At 37.7% G+C, this 12,394-nt stretch overlaps 1 protein-coding gene across 2 annotated transcripts in view; it reads left to right on the forward strand.

Annotated features, from left to right (window-relative positions):
- GRID2 (glutamate ionotropic receptor delta type subunit 2) overlaps positions 1-12,394 on the forward strand; it is a 705,658-nt gene that overhangs the window by 128,056 nt on the left and 565,208 nt on the right. For both annotated transcript variants that reach the window (XM_030449840.1, XM_030449841.1), the window contains exon 2: positions 5,895-6,050. In XM_030449840.1, coding sequence (XP_030305700.1) covers positions 5,895-6,050 — 156 coding nt within the window. The remainder of the gene's footprint in view (positions 1-5,894; positions 6,051-12,394) is intronic.

A 12,394-nucleotide genomic window follows, 5' to 3' on the forward strand; every position in this document is an offset into this window, starting at 1 on the left:
ATGATCTCAGAGGTCCCTTCCAACCCAGCCAATTCTATGATTCTATGATAATTGGTCTTCTAAAGCTGGATGTGTTTGTTTGCTCTATCAGACAGAACAGCATGCATTATAGCCTGGCATTTGCCATTATAGTTAAAAATGAATGGATTCTATAAAATTTTTCCCAACCAGACACTCATATGGCCTGAAAATAACATGAGATTTTATTCTACAGTTTATCTCAGGTTCTCAAATATCAGATTTCATTACTTTAAGAAATTAATGACTCTTCCTAACCTGTTTTCTTATAAGGGAGCAAGACCTGTAGTGAAATGTTTATAACCCTGTAGTGTATCTCCGTACGAGGTTTACCACAAGGACTCAAAGCCCCAGCTTCCAGTTCTGAGTGTTAGCAGCATGGCCATCCCTCTCCCAGCAGCTGTGTTAAGTTTCTCATTCAGAACAATAATAGCAGCAGTTGCAAAAAATACAGTGGGATTTGGACACTGGAACAGGCTGGAAATATTGGTGGGGAAAAAAAAATTTCATGGAATCAGAAGCTGATGAGAATATCAAATTGTTGCTCAAAAAGTTTGCACTTTACATTTCCCCTTTTCCTTCCTTTTTCTCCAAATGTTCCTGAATTTCTGAGTGAGTAAATTATTGAGCAATGTGTTTATTGCTTCTGTTGGTGAGGTATGTGCATGCAACGTTACAAAGTAAAAATCAAATTTATGTGCCAAAATTGAACTGTGGCCTCAATTCACAATGGTATTTAATCCGTGAACTCCCCCTCCTCTTTGAAACAAGGTACTTCATTTCCTGAGACTAATATAGGGCACTGAGGTTCAGAAATGTCATACTTTTGTAGGTAATAAAATTATAATACTTGAAAATCCTGCAAGCCGTGGATTTAGTTCTTTCTTAGTCAACAAAAAGATGAACATTGGTTTAAAACTTTTCACTGTTCATCCTTGCAGTCATGATTTTCTCCCAGTTTTCGATTTTCTGGTTTGATACCAGCAGACTGCACAGATTACTCTAGAAATAGCTGCTAACATCTACTTTGGATTATATTTTAGAATATAAAGTATAGTCTGAATCGTATATATATACAGTTATGTGTAATTGTATAAGTATAGAATATATATTGTCAGTAGGAAAAGTGATCTTTGAAAAGCCTTTCTAATGATGTCATTAGTACTTGGTGAACTTGTTGAGCAGTGATTTGGTCAGTATTCATCTAAATTGACAGATTTCAGGTGACACAGTCAAGTGCAAATGAGATACTTAAGCACAAAGAATCATCTGCTAAGCTCTAGGACATTATTGATGGGCTAAAGGTTTTAAAAAGCCAGCAGAGAATTACATTTGTGCTGTCCTCATCCAGATTCTGAAATAAAGCTGGAAGTAATGACATGCAAAACAAGAGAGGGAAACTGTGCAAAGGAGTTGCTGTGTCAGCATCTCAGCTCCTGATGCAATCAGAGAGAGTTAGAAATGACATCTGGAGTGTGGGGCTTTGATTTCATCTGAAGTGAACAGTGAGCCTGGATGAGAAACTTACCTTCTGTATAATTTTGAAGACTATTTCCCATTACAGTTTTGTTGCATCCTTTTCTAGAGAGTGAGTGTCTTGCAGTGGGAACGATTGGATTTTTCTCTTCAGCTGTTCATTACTTTCTGTAACAATTTTTCTTATAGCCAAAAGGTTTCATTTTGGACATGTACTCCAAATAACTTGGTGGACATTCCAGTTGTTTCATTTCTCAGTTGTACCATGAGGAAATGAGAGGGTTTGGAGCTCTCTCTGTGGAAGTAATTTTAAGTTGTAATGCCTTCTATTTGTTCATTTGGGTTGTTTGACTTTATTAGACTGTATGTGGAAGAATAAGCATCAAAACTGCAGTGTGATTTTGAGCCTCAGCAAGGAAAGAAAATGATAGATGATATAAAAGTGTTTAATGGCTGCATTTTGAGCTATATGTAAACATTTGATAGACCTGTTTCATATCAGAAAATTCACTCATCAGGCGAAGGGTGATTCCTGAAAAGGAAAATATTCCAGCAATGTTAGCACATGCCAAACAGTCTTTAGGTTTTTATTGAAATGGCTTTCCTTTAAGAGAAAATAAAAGAAAAATTCTCCCCCTATCTGTGTAATGCAGAGAGATAACACACACACACATGGAATATAGTTGAGATAAAACACATGGGCCTCAAAACATATTGGAGAATAGGATCAGTTTAAATATTATTCAGGGTTTTTGTTGTGTGGTTTCTTTTTTTGTTTCTTTGTTTTGTTTTGACTTTGGTTCTTTTTATTTTTTTATTTTTCCAGTTTTATTTAAAAATCGAAATTAAACTTTGAGAGTCAATTCTGAAATAAAATTTCTTATGTCAGAGTGTGGAGTGTAATACACATGTTGCTGTGCACTGCTGTCTCCTGAAAGGAATAGTATCATCTTTATTAAATCTTCAAAGGCTTTTTGTGCAGCTAAGTTAGATACAGTGATGAGTACATTCTAATTCCTGCTAGGATGCTTGGGTGGGAACCATGGTTCCAATGTCAGTGGGGTTTTTTTGCAATTCACCTTTATATTTACTTGTTTTACCTATGGAGATACTCCTAAACTAGAGCATGGGTAATGTCTTACTTCTGTGAGGTAGGTTGTTTAAAATATCAGATGTAATATTGGTTCCAGGAGAAATATTGAAGTTTGAGCCTGATGCATAGAGCCAGAAATGAAATAAGCTGTGGTCAGAGCAAAACTGGAGCAGTTGTACTACAGTGAGAAAGAGTTGTAAAGGCTACGTGGAGTTTTATTTCGTTTGGTTCCTTATCCATCCAGATACCATCAGAGATAGGATTTATGTCAACCTGTGAAATGGGAGAAAAAAGCATAAGAGTATATTAGGGATATCTGTGTGTGAAAGAAGGAAGGAAGGTTCTCAGAAAGGTTCAGCTGTTGAGAAAATTGATGCTGGACTGGGGAATACACTGTCTTGGGAGCAGTTCTCTGCTCTCACAGTGGAAGAGCTATGGGGCTGAAGGGTATTTTGTGATGGCACATGCAAAAGGAAACACTGGATAACTTAGGCTTTTCTGTATCATCTGCTCAATTAATGACCTGGGTGATTTTGGAGACAAAGTCATGCTTAAGATGACACTTCTCAGCTCTCGAAAAAGAGGCTGCACTCCACAGCATGGGCTTGGAAGGTCTTTGGTTTGCCATGCTGTTAGGTAACACAATCTATAGCTGTTCTGTCATTATTTTCCATCTTGTTTTTCCTTCTTAGTTCTAATTTTCTCACTTACTAACCATGTAGAATTGTTCCTTCCACTGGACTATATCATCATAAGTATAGGTCTATCCCCAAAATGAAACATCTGTGGTTTTGGACTGAACTATTCCACAAGGTTAGAAGCAAAGATATTTTAAGGTATATTAATGAACAATATCTTTTGTAGGCTTAAATGCTACCTGAATACACAAATAGTCATCTTTTTGGGGAAGACTCAGTTTGCAGCATCTTGCGTATCAGTCCTGTTCTCATCCCTGTTCAGCTCTACTTTACAGAGCTAAATAAAACAAGTGAAATAGAAATGGGGACAAGGGAGAAAATGAAAACGAATATTTGCAGCTGAGATTTGCACAGAGCTGACAGGTGAATGAAGTGGAGAGGTAAAGAACAGCTGTTCCAGATGGAGGCAGCTTCAGGAGGGAAAATGCTGGAGTCAAAGCGGTCAGGCTGTAGGAAGAGATGACACTCGTGTAAAATGAGTGGTGCTGGCAGGGAGATGAGCATTGGAGGTCAGTGGGAAAAATGCAATAAACACTTGGAAGTTTATTTCTCTTAAAGCAGCCATTTCCCATAAATGAAGAGTTTTTTGGTTCTTTTCAGGTCTCTTTACAGGTATTTCCCCAGAATCATGACTGATCAGCGTTTACTCATTTTTGGATGCCTTGCCTAGTATGCTGCCTTAGTTAAGTTTTGTACTGACAACAGGCATTCAAGAATATACAAGAAATTTCATAATGAGTAAATACAGTTTTTAATACTGTTTTTGGAGCGTTCTTTTCTGTGTAGCCATCTCTTTAATCTACTGCCTGGAACTGAAAGCTTTAAAGGTGCTCGATATCTAAGCTGAAGGTTTTAAACCATATAGCAGTCTTCATAGGACTATAGCAGCAGTGAGCCCTCTTTGCTTAAACCACAGAATTACAGAATTATAGCAGTTGGAAGGGAGCTCTAGGGATCATGTAGTCCAACCCTCTCACTACAGCAGGATCACCTGAAGCACATTACACAGGGCTGCATCCGGGTGGGAGTTGAAAATCTCCAGAGGAGAGGACTCCAAAACCTCCCTGGGCAGCCTGTTCCAGTGCCTTGTCACCCTCATAGTAAAGAAGTTTTTTCTTATGTTTAAATGGAACTTCCTGTGTTCCAGCTTGTGCCCATTGCCCCTCATCCTGTCACTGGGAACTACTGGGAGGAGTCTGGCTCCATCTTCCTTGCACCCACACTTTGGATACTTGTAGACATTAGCAAGGTCTCCCTTCATCCTTCTCTTCTCAGCTCCTTCAGCCTTTCCTCATGAGACAAATGCTCCAGTCCCACTGTCATTTTTGTTGCCCTCCACTGGACTCTCTCCAGTGGTTCCCTGTCTCTCTTGAACTGGAGAGCCCAGATTTGGATGCAGTATTCCAGCTGTGGCCCCACCAGGGCAGAGTAGTGGAGGAGAATGAGCTCCCTCGACCTATTGGTCACATTGTTCTTTATGCAACCTAGGATTCTGTTGGCCTTCCTGGCAACAAGGGCACACTGCTGGCTCATATATGATTTACTGTCTGTTAGGACCCCCATATACTTCTATTTAGAACTGTTGTCCCCAACCTTCAAGTCCCCTAAAAGACCCTGTTTATTAATACCAGAACCAGCAGCACGCCTCCCCTTGAAGGTTCCTCAACCATTTGCATCAAAAAGTCATCAACTCTCTGCAGGAACCTCCTGGACTGTGTTTGCCTGGCTTTGTTGCCTTTCCAACAAATATAGGGGTGATTAAAATCTCCCATATAGAAGATACTTTCTTCTTCATACAAGAAGCAAATTTAAATAATAGGAAATTAATGATGCTAAAAGTCACACTGTAGTTTAAAAAGTTTAGAAAAAGCTGAACTCCCTGGATTAGCCTTGAAGTTCTTTTCCAATATACTTGAATTGTTGGCTGTGCAAAGGTTCAGTGTTCTCTGCCATCTCCTCCTGGGTTTAATGGTTTCCTGTTTATAGTGCCCTGATTGGATATTTTAGGGAAAAAGACAGAACAGTTACTTTCTGTCAGATTTGTAAAGGAAGAAATAATTTTAATTAACCGCTTGAACTTGATTTACTGACTTCAAGAGTCAGAGAGTGAGCTGGAGTGATTATTTTACAAATCCAATTGGAGTTAGACCTGAAATAGTTTGCATCAGCTGTTGACCTGTCTATTGATTGTGGTTGTCACTTCTGAGTCATTTTTCCTAGTGCTACCACCATTTTAAGTTTATTCTCACCTCACTAGAATTTTCTGGGTTTTAATTGTCACTAAACATGATGTTAAACTTTTCTCCTAATCCATTGTGGTCATTCAGTGTATCATGACATTTTTGGAAAGGTAATCAGTTCTCATTTCTTGTCCATGTTTCTATACAGATAATTTGTTTTGAGCTTAGCTAGATCTTCCTAATATTTCTAGCTGGAATCAATGCTTCTCCTCAATTTGTGTCTTAAATTATGTCAGAATGAAGAGTGAAGAGCCTCAGGAGTGAGTGAAGGGCTGACATTCTAGCAGAAAATGTCTTAAGTGCTTATGATTAATGCTTTGCTATACTGCAGGTGAAAGATGCAATATTGTTGTTCTTTTTTTTTCACAGGGGCAATTTTTGATGAATCTGCCAAAAAAGATGAGGAAGTTTTTCGAATGGCAGTTGCTGATCTCAACCAAAATGATGAAATCTTACAAACAGAGAAAATCACATGTTCAGTGACCTTTGTGGATGGCAACAATCCCTTTCAGGCGGTTCAAGAAGGTAGGACATGGAAACTAAGTTCTTATTCTTGTTTCTGCAGCAATGTGCAAAATACCCTGATAACTGCCTGGATTTATGAGAATTTTGCAGTTTTTGTGGGCTTCTTTTCACAAAGAGTATCAAATACTGAATTTCATTTCAGGTTGAGCTGCTCTGGTTTTTGTTGGTCTAGTGATGGTGAGCTGTAAACTTAGCTTTTGTTCATCTTGCAAGTACAGGCTCTTAAAAATGATAGAAGAGTCTGACAGAGTTTGCCAACAACTTCCCTCTTTCATAGGCTGTTTTCTGACATTCTTGTCAAACTTGTTGTCCTTACATTAAGACCTCTTATTAAGGCTTTTCTGTTTCATTTCAAGTAGCTAACAGCACTTTGCTGGAACACATAGGTTGGTCTGTGGATAACCTTTTCAGCCCACACACCTGGAAAAGTTACCTGGCTTATAGCAGGGATTAGCAGTTGATGAATCAAAGACAGCTGTGTCCAATGGGATTTTATGCAATCCATCCTTTGCCATTCCCTGGTTATTGGGCAGGAGGTGAGGATGCTGCTTTGGGCTCCTGTGATAGTGGTAGGATGAGAAGAGGACCGAGTATTTGGAATCCCTCTGAGCTGGATTAGTAAAGTGGTGGTGTGACTGAGCTCTTGTCTGGAAAGCCATCAGTGTGAAGTCTTGGGTAATGCATATTCACGTTTGTTTCCTAAGCATTCGTTATTTCTTTGCTGTCCTAGCACCCCAACTTCTGTCTGGAATGCAAATAATATTTACTGTAGGGGTTTTATTAAGATTCTCATAACAAGAAAATGGAATTTTGATGACTTTTTGTATCCTTATTGGCTTTCCATTGACACTTAAGGTAGGACTTAAAATTTAAGCAGTAGACTTGCAAATATCTGCTCTGATATTTGTGAAGTCAAAGATCAGTACATGTTTGGTTTATTGACAAAATACTGTTAATGAAAAGGTCTTTAATGCTTGTAAGCCAATTTTTTTCAGGGATGTTCTTCGTTTTTGAGAATTTAGGATCTTTTTGTTGAATTTTACAAGTGAATAGACCTGTGTAATTAGTCAGGGCTTGGTAAGGTTGAGGCAGAAAAATTGGGGATTTTAAAAGTATTTTAATCATGATCATTTCAGTGTATTGCAATCCACAAAGACCAAGATAAAGACTGTCAGGTACCTTTAGAATGCAGGGGGAGAGGATGGGTAAATGAGGTCCATCTTTTTTAGATACTTGATGCACTTTTAGTATTTAAGCTTTTTTCTGATTCATCCAGGATGGATGTTAAGTGAAGTTCTGTGAGTAATATCGATTAACACTGACACTTAGCAATAATTTCCTTTATCATTGTTTTTTGAGCAGCTGCCAATTATTTAACAGAATAATGTTTTAAGCAACTTAGCTATTTATTTGTAACTTGAAGAAAATAGTGGATAGTGGAGTCACATCCCAAAGGAGATAGTGACCCAATATGCCAATATTGTTACTTAGTTTTTGTACAAGTTATTTTTTATTTTTTTCAATATCTCAGTATAGTCAATAGTTAAAATGGGATTGGAGTAGAACTGAAATAATTCTTTTTTACCATATGTAGAGGCAGAAGCAAGTCTGTTGTGGTATTGATAAGTTTCAGAAAGTATTTGCCAGTAAAAGTTGTTTTTTCTAAATGCAGGGTCAAATAAAACTCCATGGCAAGTGAAGCTCCATATTCATTATCTGTTAGGTGTGCTGTGTTTTGCTTGGTATAATATATGAATATGAAGGATTGTCTCTTTTGCATGCATATACTTGTGAAATGTTGCTTGTTGCAGTGTTTTAGCACAGTTCATGTGTTTTCTTTTAATTTGTATTAACTGAGGATAGGTGTAAGCTGCACTGCAATATTTCAATTACTTTGCAATATTTTTTTCCCTTTCTCCTTTTCTCCACGTTTGTCTCCTGTTCTTAATTAAACTCCTTACAAGAGTTGGTAGCAGGAAAGGAAAGGAAAACTCTGAAATTTTGAGTTTAAAAAGAGTGAGTAGAGCAAGATGTTCTGTACAGAGGAGATAGTTACAAATTTATTTGGTGTAATACATGCTAAACAGCATGTATTGTTTCTACTTTTTACTTCATTTTATTAGCAAAATTATGAATTAAGTCCCAAACAATGTAAATGGGAATTCTCACACTTAATATTGATTTGGGGATGTCAAGATAATTAATTTAAGAGGTTTGATGGCTGTACACTACTTGAAGTTCTTCCCTCAGAATCTGTTTTTATAAATTATAATGCCCTGAAACATCTTCCATTTGTACCTTAGAGTATTTCATTAATAGTTCTGATTGGAGGAATGTATTTGTATTGCAAAGCTGAGTGGTTTTATTCTAGAAGAGCTGTGAATGACATGCTCCATAATCCCTCTGGAAGTGTCCTCAGGGCCAATTTATAGGCATGTAATAATCCATGCAAGTAGGAGGTGAAATTGAGTTTCTTTAAATGAGGGAGTTTTTCCTCTCCTTTAAAGTATTCACCTGTGTCACCTCCCAACACCTTCCTTTCTTCAGTACAGAATACCTCACAGTATCTATAATGCTCTGTTAGGTCATATATCAAAATACTTGTGTGGTTGTGTGAGTGAGGAGGGAGGTTTTGCCAGGCTCACATTGGGTGCACAGGGACAGCAGGAATTTAAGTTTTCTTTGCATAGACAATGAAGGAAGGTTGGGATAATCAGCTTTTGCATCCTAGCAAGTTGGTATTTTAGCATTACAAAACAAGGAATTATAATGCCAGACCCGTATGAGTGGCAACAATAATAGCATAAATTTTACTTCCTTTCTAGTGAGAGTTCAATTTACAGCAATTTAAAGAGGGATAGGATAGGCCTTCGAAAGGTTTTGAGTTCTACAATATATTTAAATTGTAATTATTTTGAATAGAGTCATGTTTCTATATTTCTTTTTAATGGACTGGATTTTTTCTTTTCAGTGGGAAATTGGGTTGAAATAAATACAGAGTATCTCTCATTTGTCAGAAAATTATTGTGTTCTCTTATCTTCCTCTTCTATTATTTTTGTTCTTACTCCAATACACTAATAATTAAAGTCTAAATTTTATGGTTGAAAGCTTTCTATTTCCTCCAATCCTTAATTTCTCATTAATAATACAACCATGCAGTTGCTGAGCAGCTAATGTGAAATATACAATAGCCTGTGCATATTTGTAGGATCCTTTGCTGAGTTACCTTAACAGATGACTAAATATCTGTTTCAATCCACCACTCATGACTTGTCTCCTAGATATTTTCCTTGTCTTCTAAATATTTTCCTTGTTATTTTCCTTGTATTTTCCTTTCTAGATATTTTCTATAGAGCTGTGTTCTTGCAATACTGTTTTACTTATATTTGTGGAAAGGCTTCTTTGATTGGTGCAAGTATTATTGTTCAGTGTAATTCTCATCCCCAAGTAGGTGGAGAGAGAGGGGGCTTTGGTGACCTGAGCCAGAGGTAACCTTTTGGCTCATGCTCATCATAAGCAGAAGAGTTTCTACAGCCCCCGTGCTGCCATTTCCACTTGTGCACTCAGGAGTTATGGAGCAACCTCTGCAGGTGTTTACAGCCCTTGAGGTATCAGCAGCATCTGGAGGGCTGTTGGCAGGAACCATGTCCAAAGATTTGCAGGGTCCTTGGAGATCCATTGCCAATATTTTCAACTTCATGTCAAATTCTTTGGGTTTTATATGGTGCTAATATTTTTTTACCCTGCTCCGTTCCTTTTTTTTGGACAATGTCATGTTTTATCTATCTCTATAGTAATCCAACGTTCTCTTCTATAGGCTCCCTGTAACACATGTCTGATAGACTTGACTGATGCTGTTTGAAATCTTCTTGGTTTGACAAGTTTTCCTATGCAATCATAGATCTGTGTGGGCTTTATTTTTTATTTTTTTTTAATCAACCTTTTTGTCATTCAGGTTGGTCACCAGGGTATGCTTACAGACACCAACTCAAGCCTTGGTAATGGCTTTTGAAAGCTTATTGTGATCAGTGAAGTAAATAAGGCAGTGAGTCATAACTAAATGGGATTCAGCTGGAGAGCAACAGAGGTTTGTAGGGCAGCAATATATATGAAGGTCATATTCAGGATTTTATTCAAGCAGAGTTATGGTCAGAAATTATGGCCTGATGAACACATCTGCTTTGATCTTTGGGACTAGATGAAAGTAATAAGATTGTCCTTTCCCATTTCTCTGATTGCTGTAGAAGACTTTAAATCCACAGATTTCATGGACTGCTAAACTTTCTTTCACTTTGTGTCACCTAAATTAGATAAATTTTTTCAGCCTTCATTGTGCTGTTTATTAACCAGTACATGGTTGGTTTGAGATTAAACCTTTACAGGCTTGTACTTCTTTGCTGCTCTTCCAGTTCATTTCAGGTTTGCATTCTTATTTCCCAAGAAAATGGGTTTTGATGTGAAATGTTATTACTAATACTGAGGAGGAAAAAATAATTTTCAACTGGGACTTGAACTATAAAAAGTTAAGAGAGAAGAGGAGAAGTAGTTCAGTAGTGATATAAAACTCCATTGTAAAATCAGAAACTGTTGGAAGTGTTAACAATTGCAAATTTCTTGTATCATCAGTACTTCAGGAGATATGGCAAAAAAATCTTTTGAATTTTACCAATCCTCTGTGCATACACATCATGTCCCAGCAGCAGTGGCACTGTGCCCTGTTTCTAAAGTGCTTGATAAGCAGCCTGGTACTTTCAAGCAGGCTTTGTTCTCGTTTTAGTCCTGCTAACCCCAAAAAAATCAGACCTCCAATTTGCGTAAATTCACCATGGGAATCCAAGTGTTGGCAGCCTAAGAGAAAAACCTCATTTTTCAGCGTTGGTGATAACATTATGACAGTTGGGGTAAGACAGTGGTTGCATGGTGAGAAGATCAGGGAGAAAGGAAGAGTAAGCATTGTCTGAACTAGAAAAGGGACATGTAATAGAGACTGAGTTCAGGAGGAACAGGACGCATATTTAACCCATTTTCAGCAACAATTTTGAAGCTATTGGGACCTTCCTTTGCTTGGAAGTAATTTACCCAGAGCAAAGAGCAGAAAAGAATCAGATTTATTGAGTAAGACCTCATACTGTTTCAACTTCTACAGTAATTTCAAGACTTCCACCACTCTCTGTTTGGAATTTTGGGTTCTCTGATTTTGTAGTTCCTAATTCCTTCTGTAGTGATGTTTTCTCCAATTGCAAGACAGCTTCTGTGATTTTTGTTTCCACTTGGAAAGCAAATTGGGCAATCTGTGAGTTGCACTAGACTTTGAATAGCTGGCAGATAAAAACCAGTCCTTTATCTTCAGCTCAAAAAAATCCCTCCAAATCCAAATGAATTAAATACAAAATAATCAGACCATCAAGAATGGATTTCCCCAGGGCAGTTTAAGTAATGTGAAAGCATGGTTTGAGGAAAAGAGGTGCAACCTCAGCAGTTCTTAGTACTCACAGATGGCAAATCTAAAAAAATTTACATATACCAGTTCAGTTGGAGAGCCTGTTCAGAAGTAAGCTTTTGAAATTGCTGACCCAAAGAAGGGAGAAAAGAGGTTTTCTAAAATGCAGTTTAGGGCAAGATCTTAACATCTTCTGCTTACTGTTATCTGTGGTGTCTCACAGAGTCCCTCAAGCCCATGAAACACACACTTTTGGACTGCTGCATGGCTTTGTTGTGGTTTAAGGAAAGAATATTAGTGTTTCCATGGAAACCACTTTTCTTTAGGTGACCAGGTGCCCAGTAGAACTCCCTGTTATACTCAGCTACATCACAGTAAGCAGGTGAAATGATAGAGCTGGAGGCATTTATGTGGGACTACCCATCAAACCCAGGACTGGTATTTCAGTTTTCATTAACTTCCCCACTATGATTTTCCAGTCTTTTTTTTTTCCTTCTGCTTTCTCATGACTTGAGAACAGCAAGGGTGATTTACCTATCACTGATGCCATTTGCCATTGCCCAAGTTTGTCTTAACATGAATTTTATGGCAGATTTTGAGTTTTCTATCAGAGCTTCCACTCTGAAATGACAGACAAGAATTTTAATAGGCTTGAAAGAATGTCCTTCCCAGGCTTTTGCTTAAAAGCATGTGACTGTGAGGCAGGCTATTAACCTCTTTGCCTTTTTTGAAAAGTGAATCAAATAAATTAATAAATAACTGAACAAGTGTGATGCCCTTTGAGGATGGGTTGCACAGAGAAATTTATTACATTACTACAGGAGGAGCTGGATATTAGAATTAGAATATAACTGTGACACTCACTTAAAATCCTGATTGGATCAATTCTGATTTTTCAATATG

Source organism: Calypte anna, chromosome 4A (genome assembly GCF_003957555.1).
Source record: "Calypte anna isolate BGI_N300 chromosome 4A, bCalAnn1_v1.p, whole genome shotgun sequence".
NCBI lineage: Eukaryota > Metazoa > Chordata > Aves > Apodiformes > Trochilidae > Calypte > Calypte anna.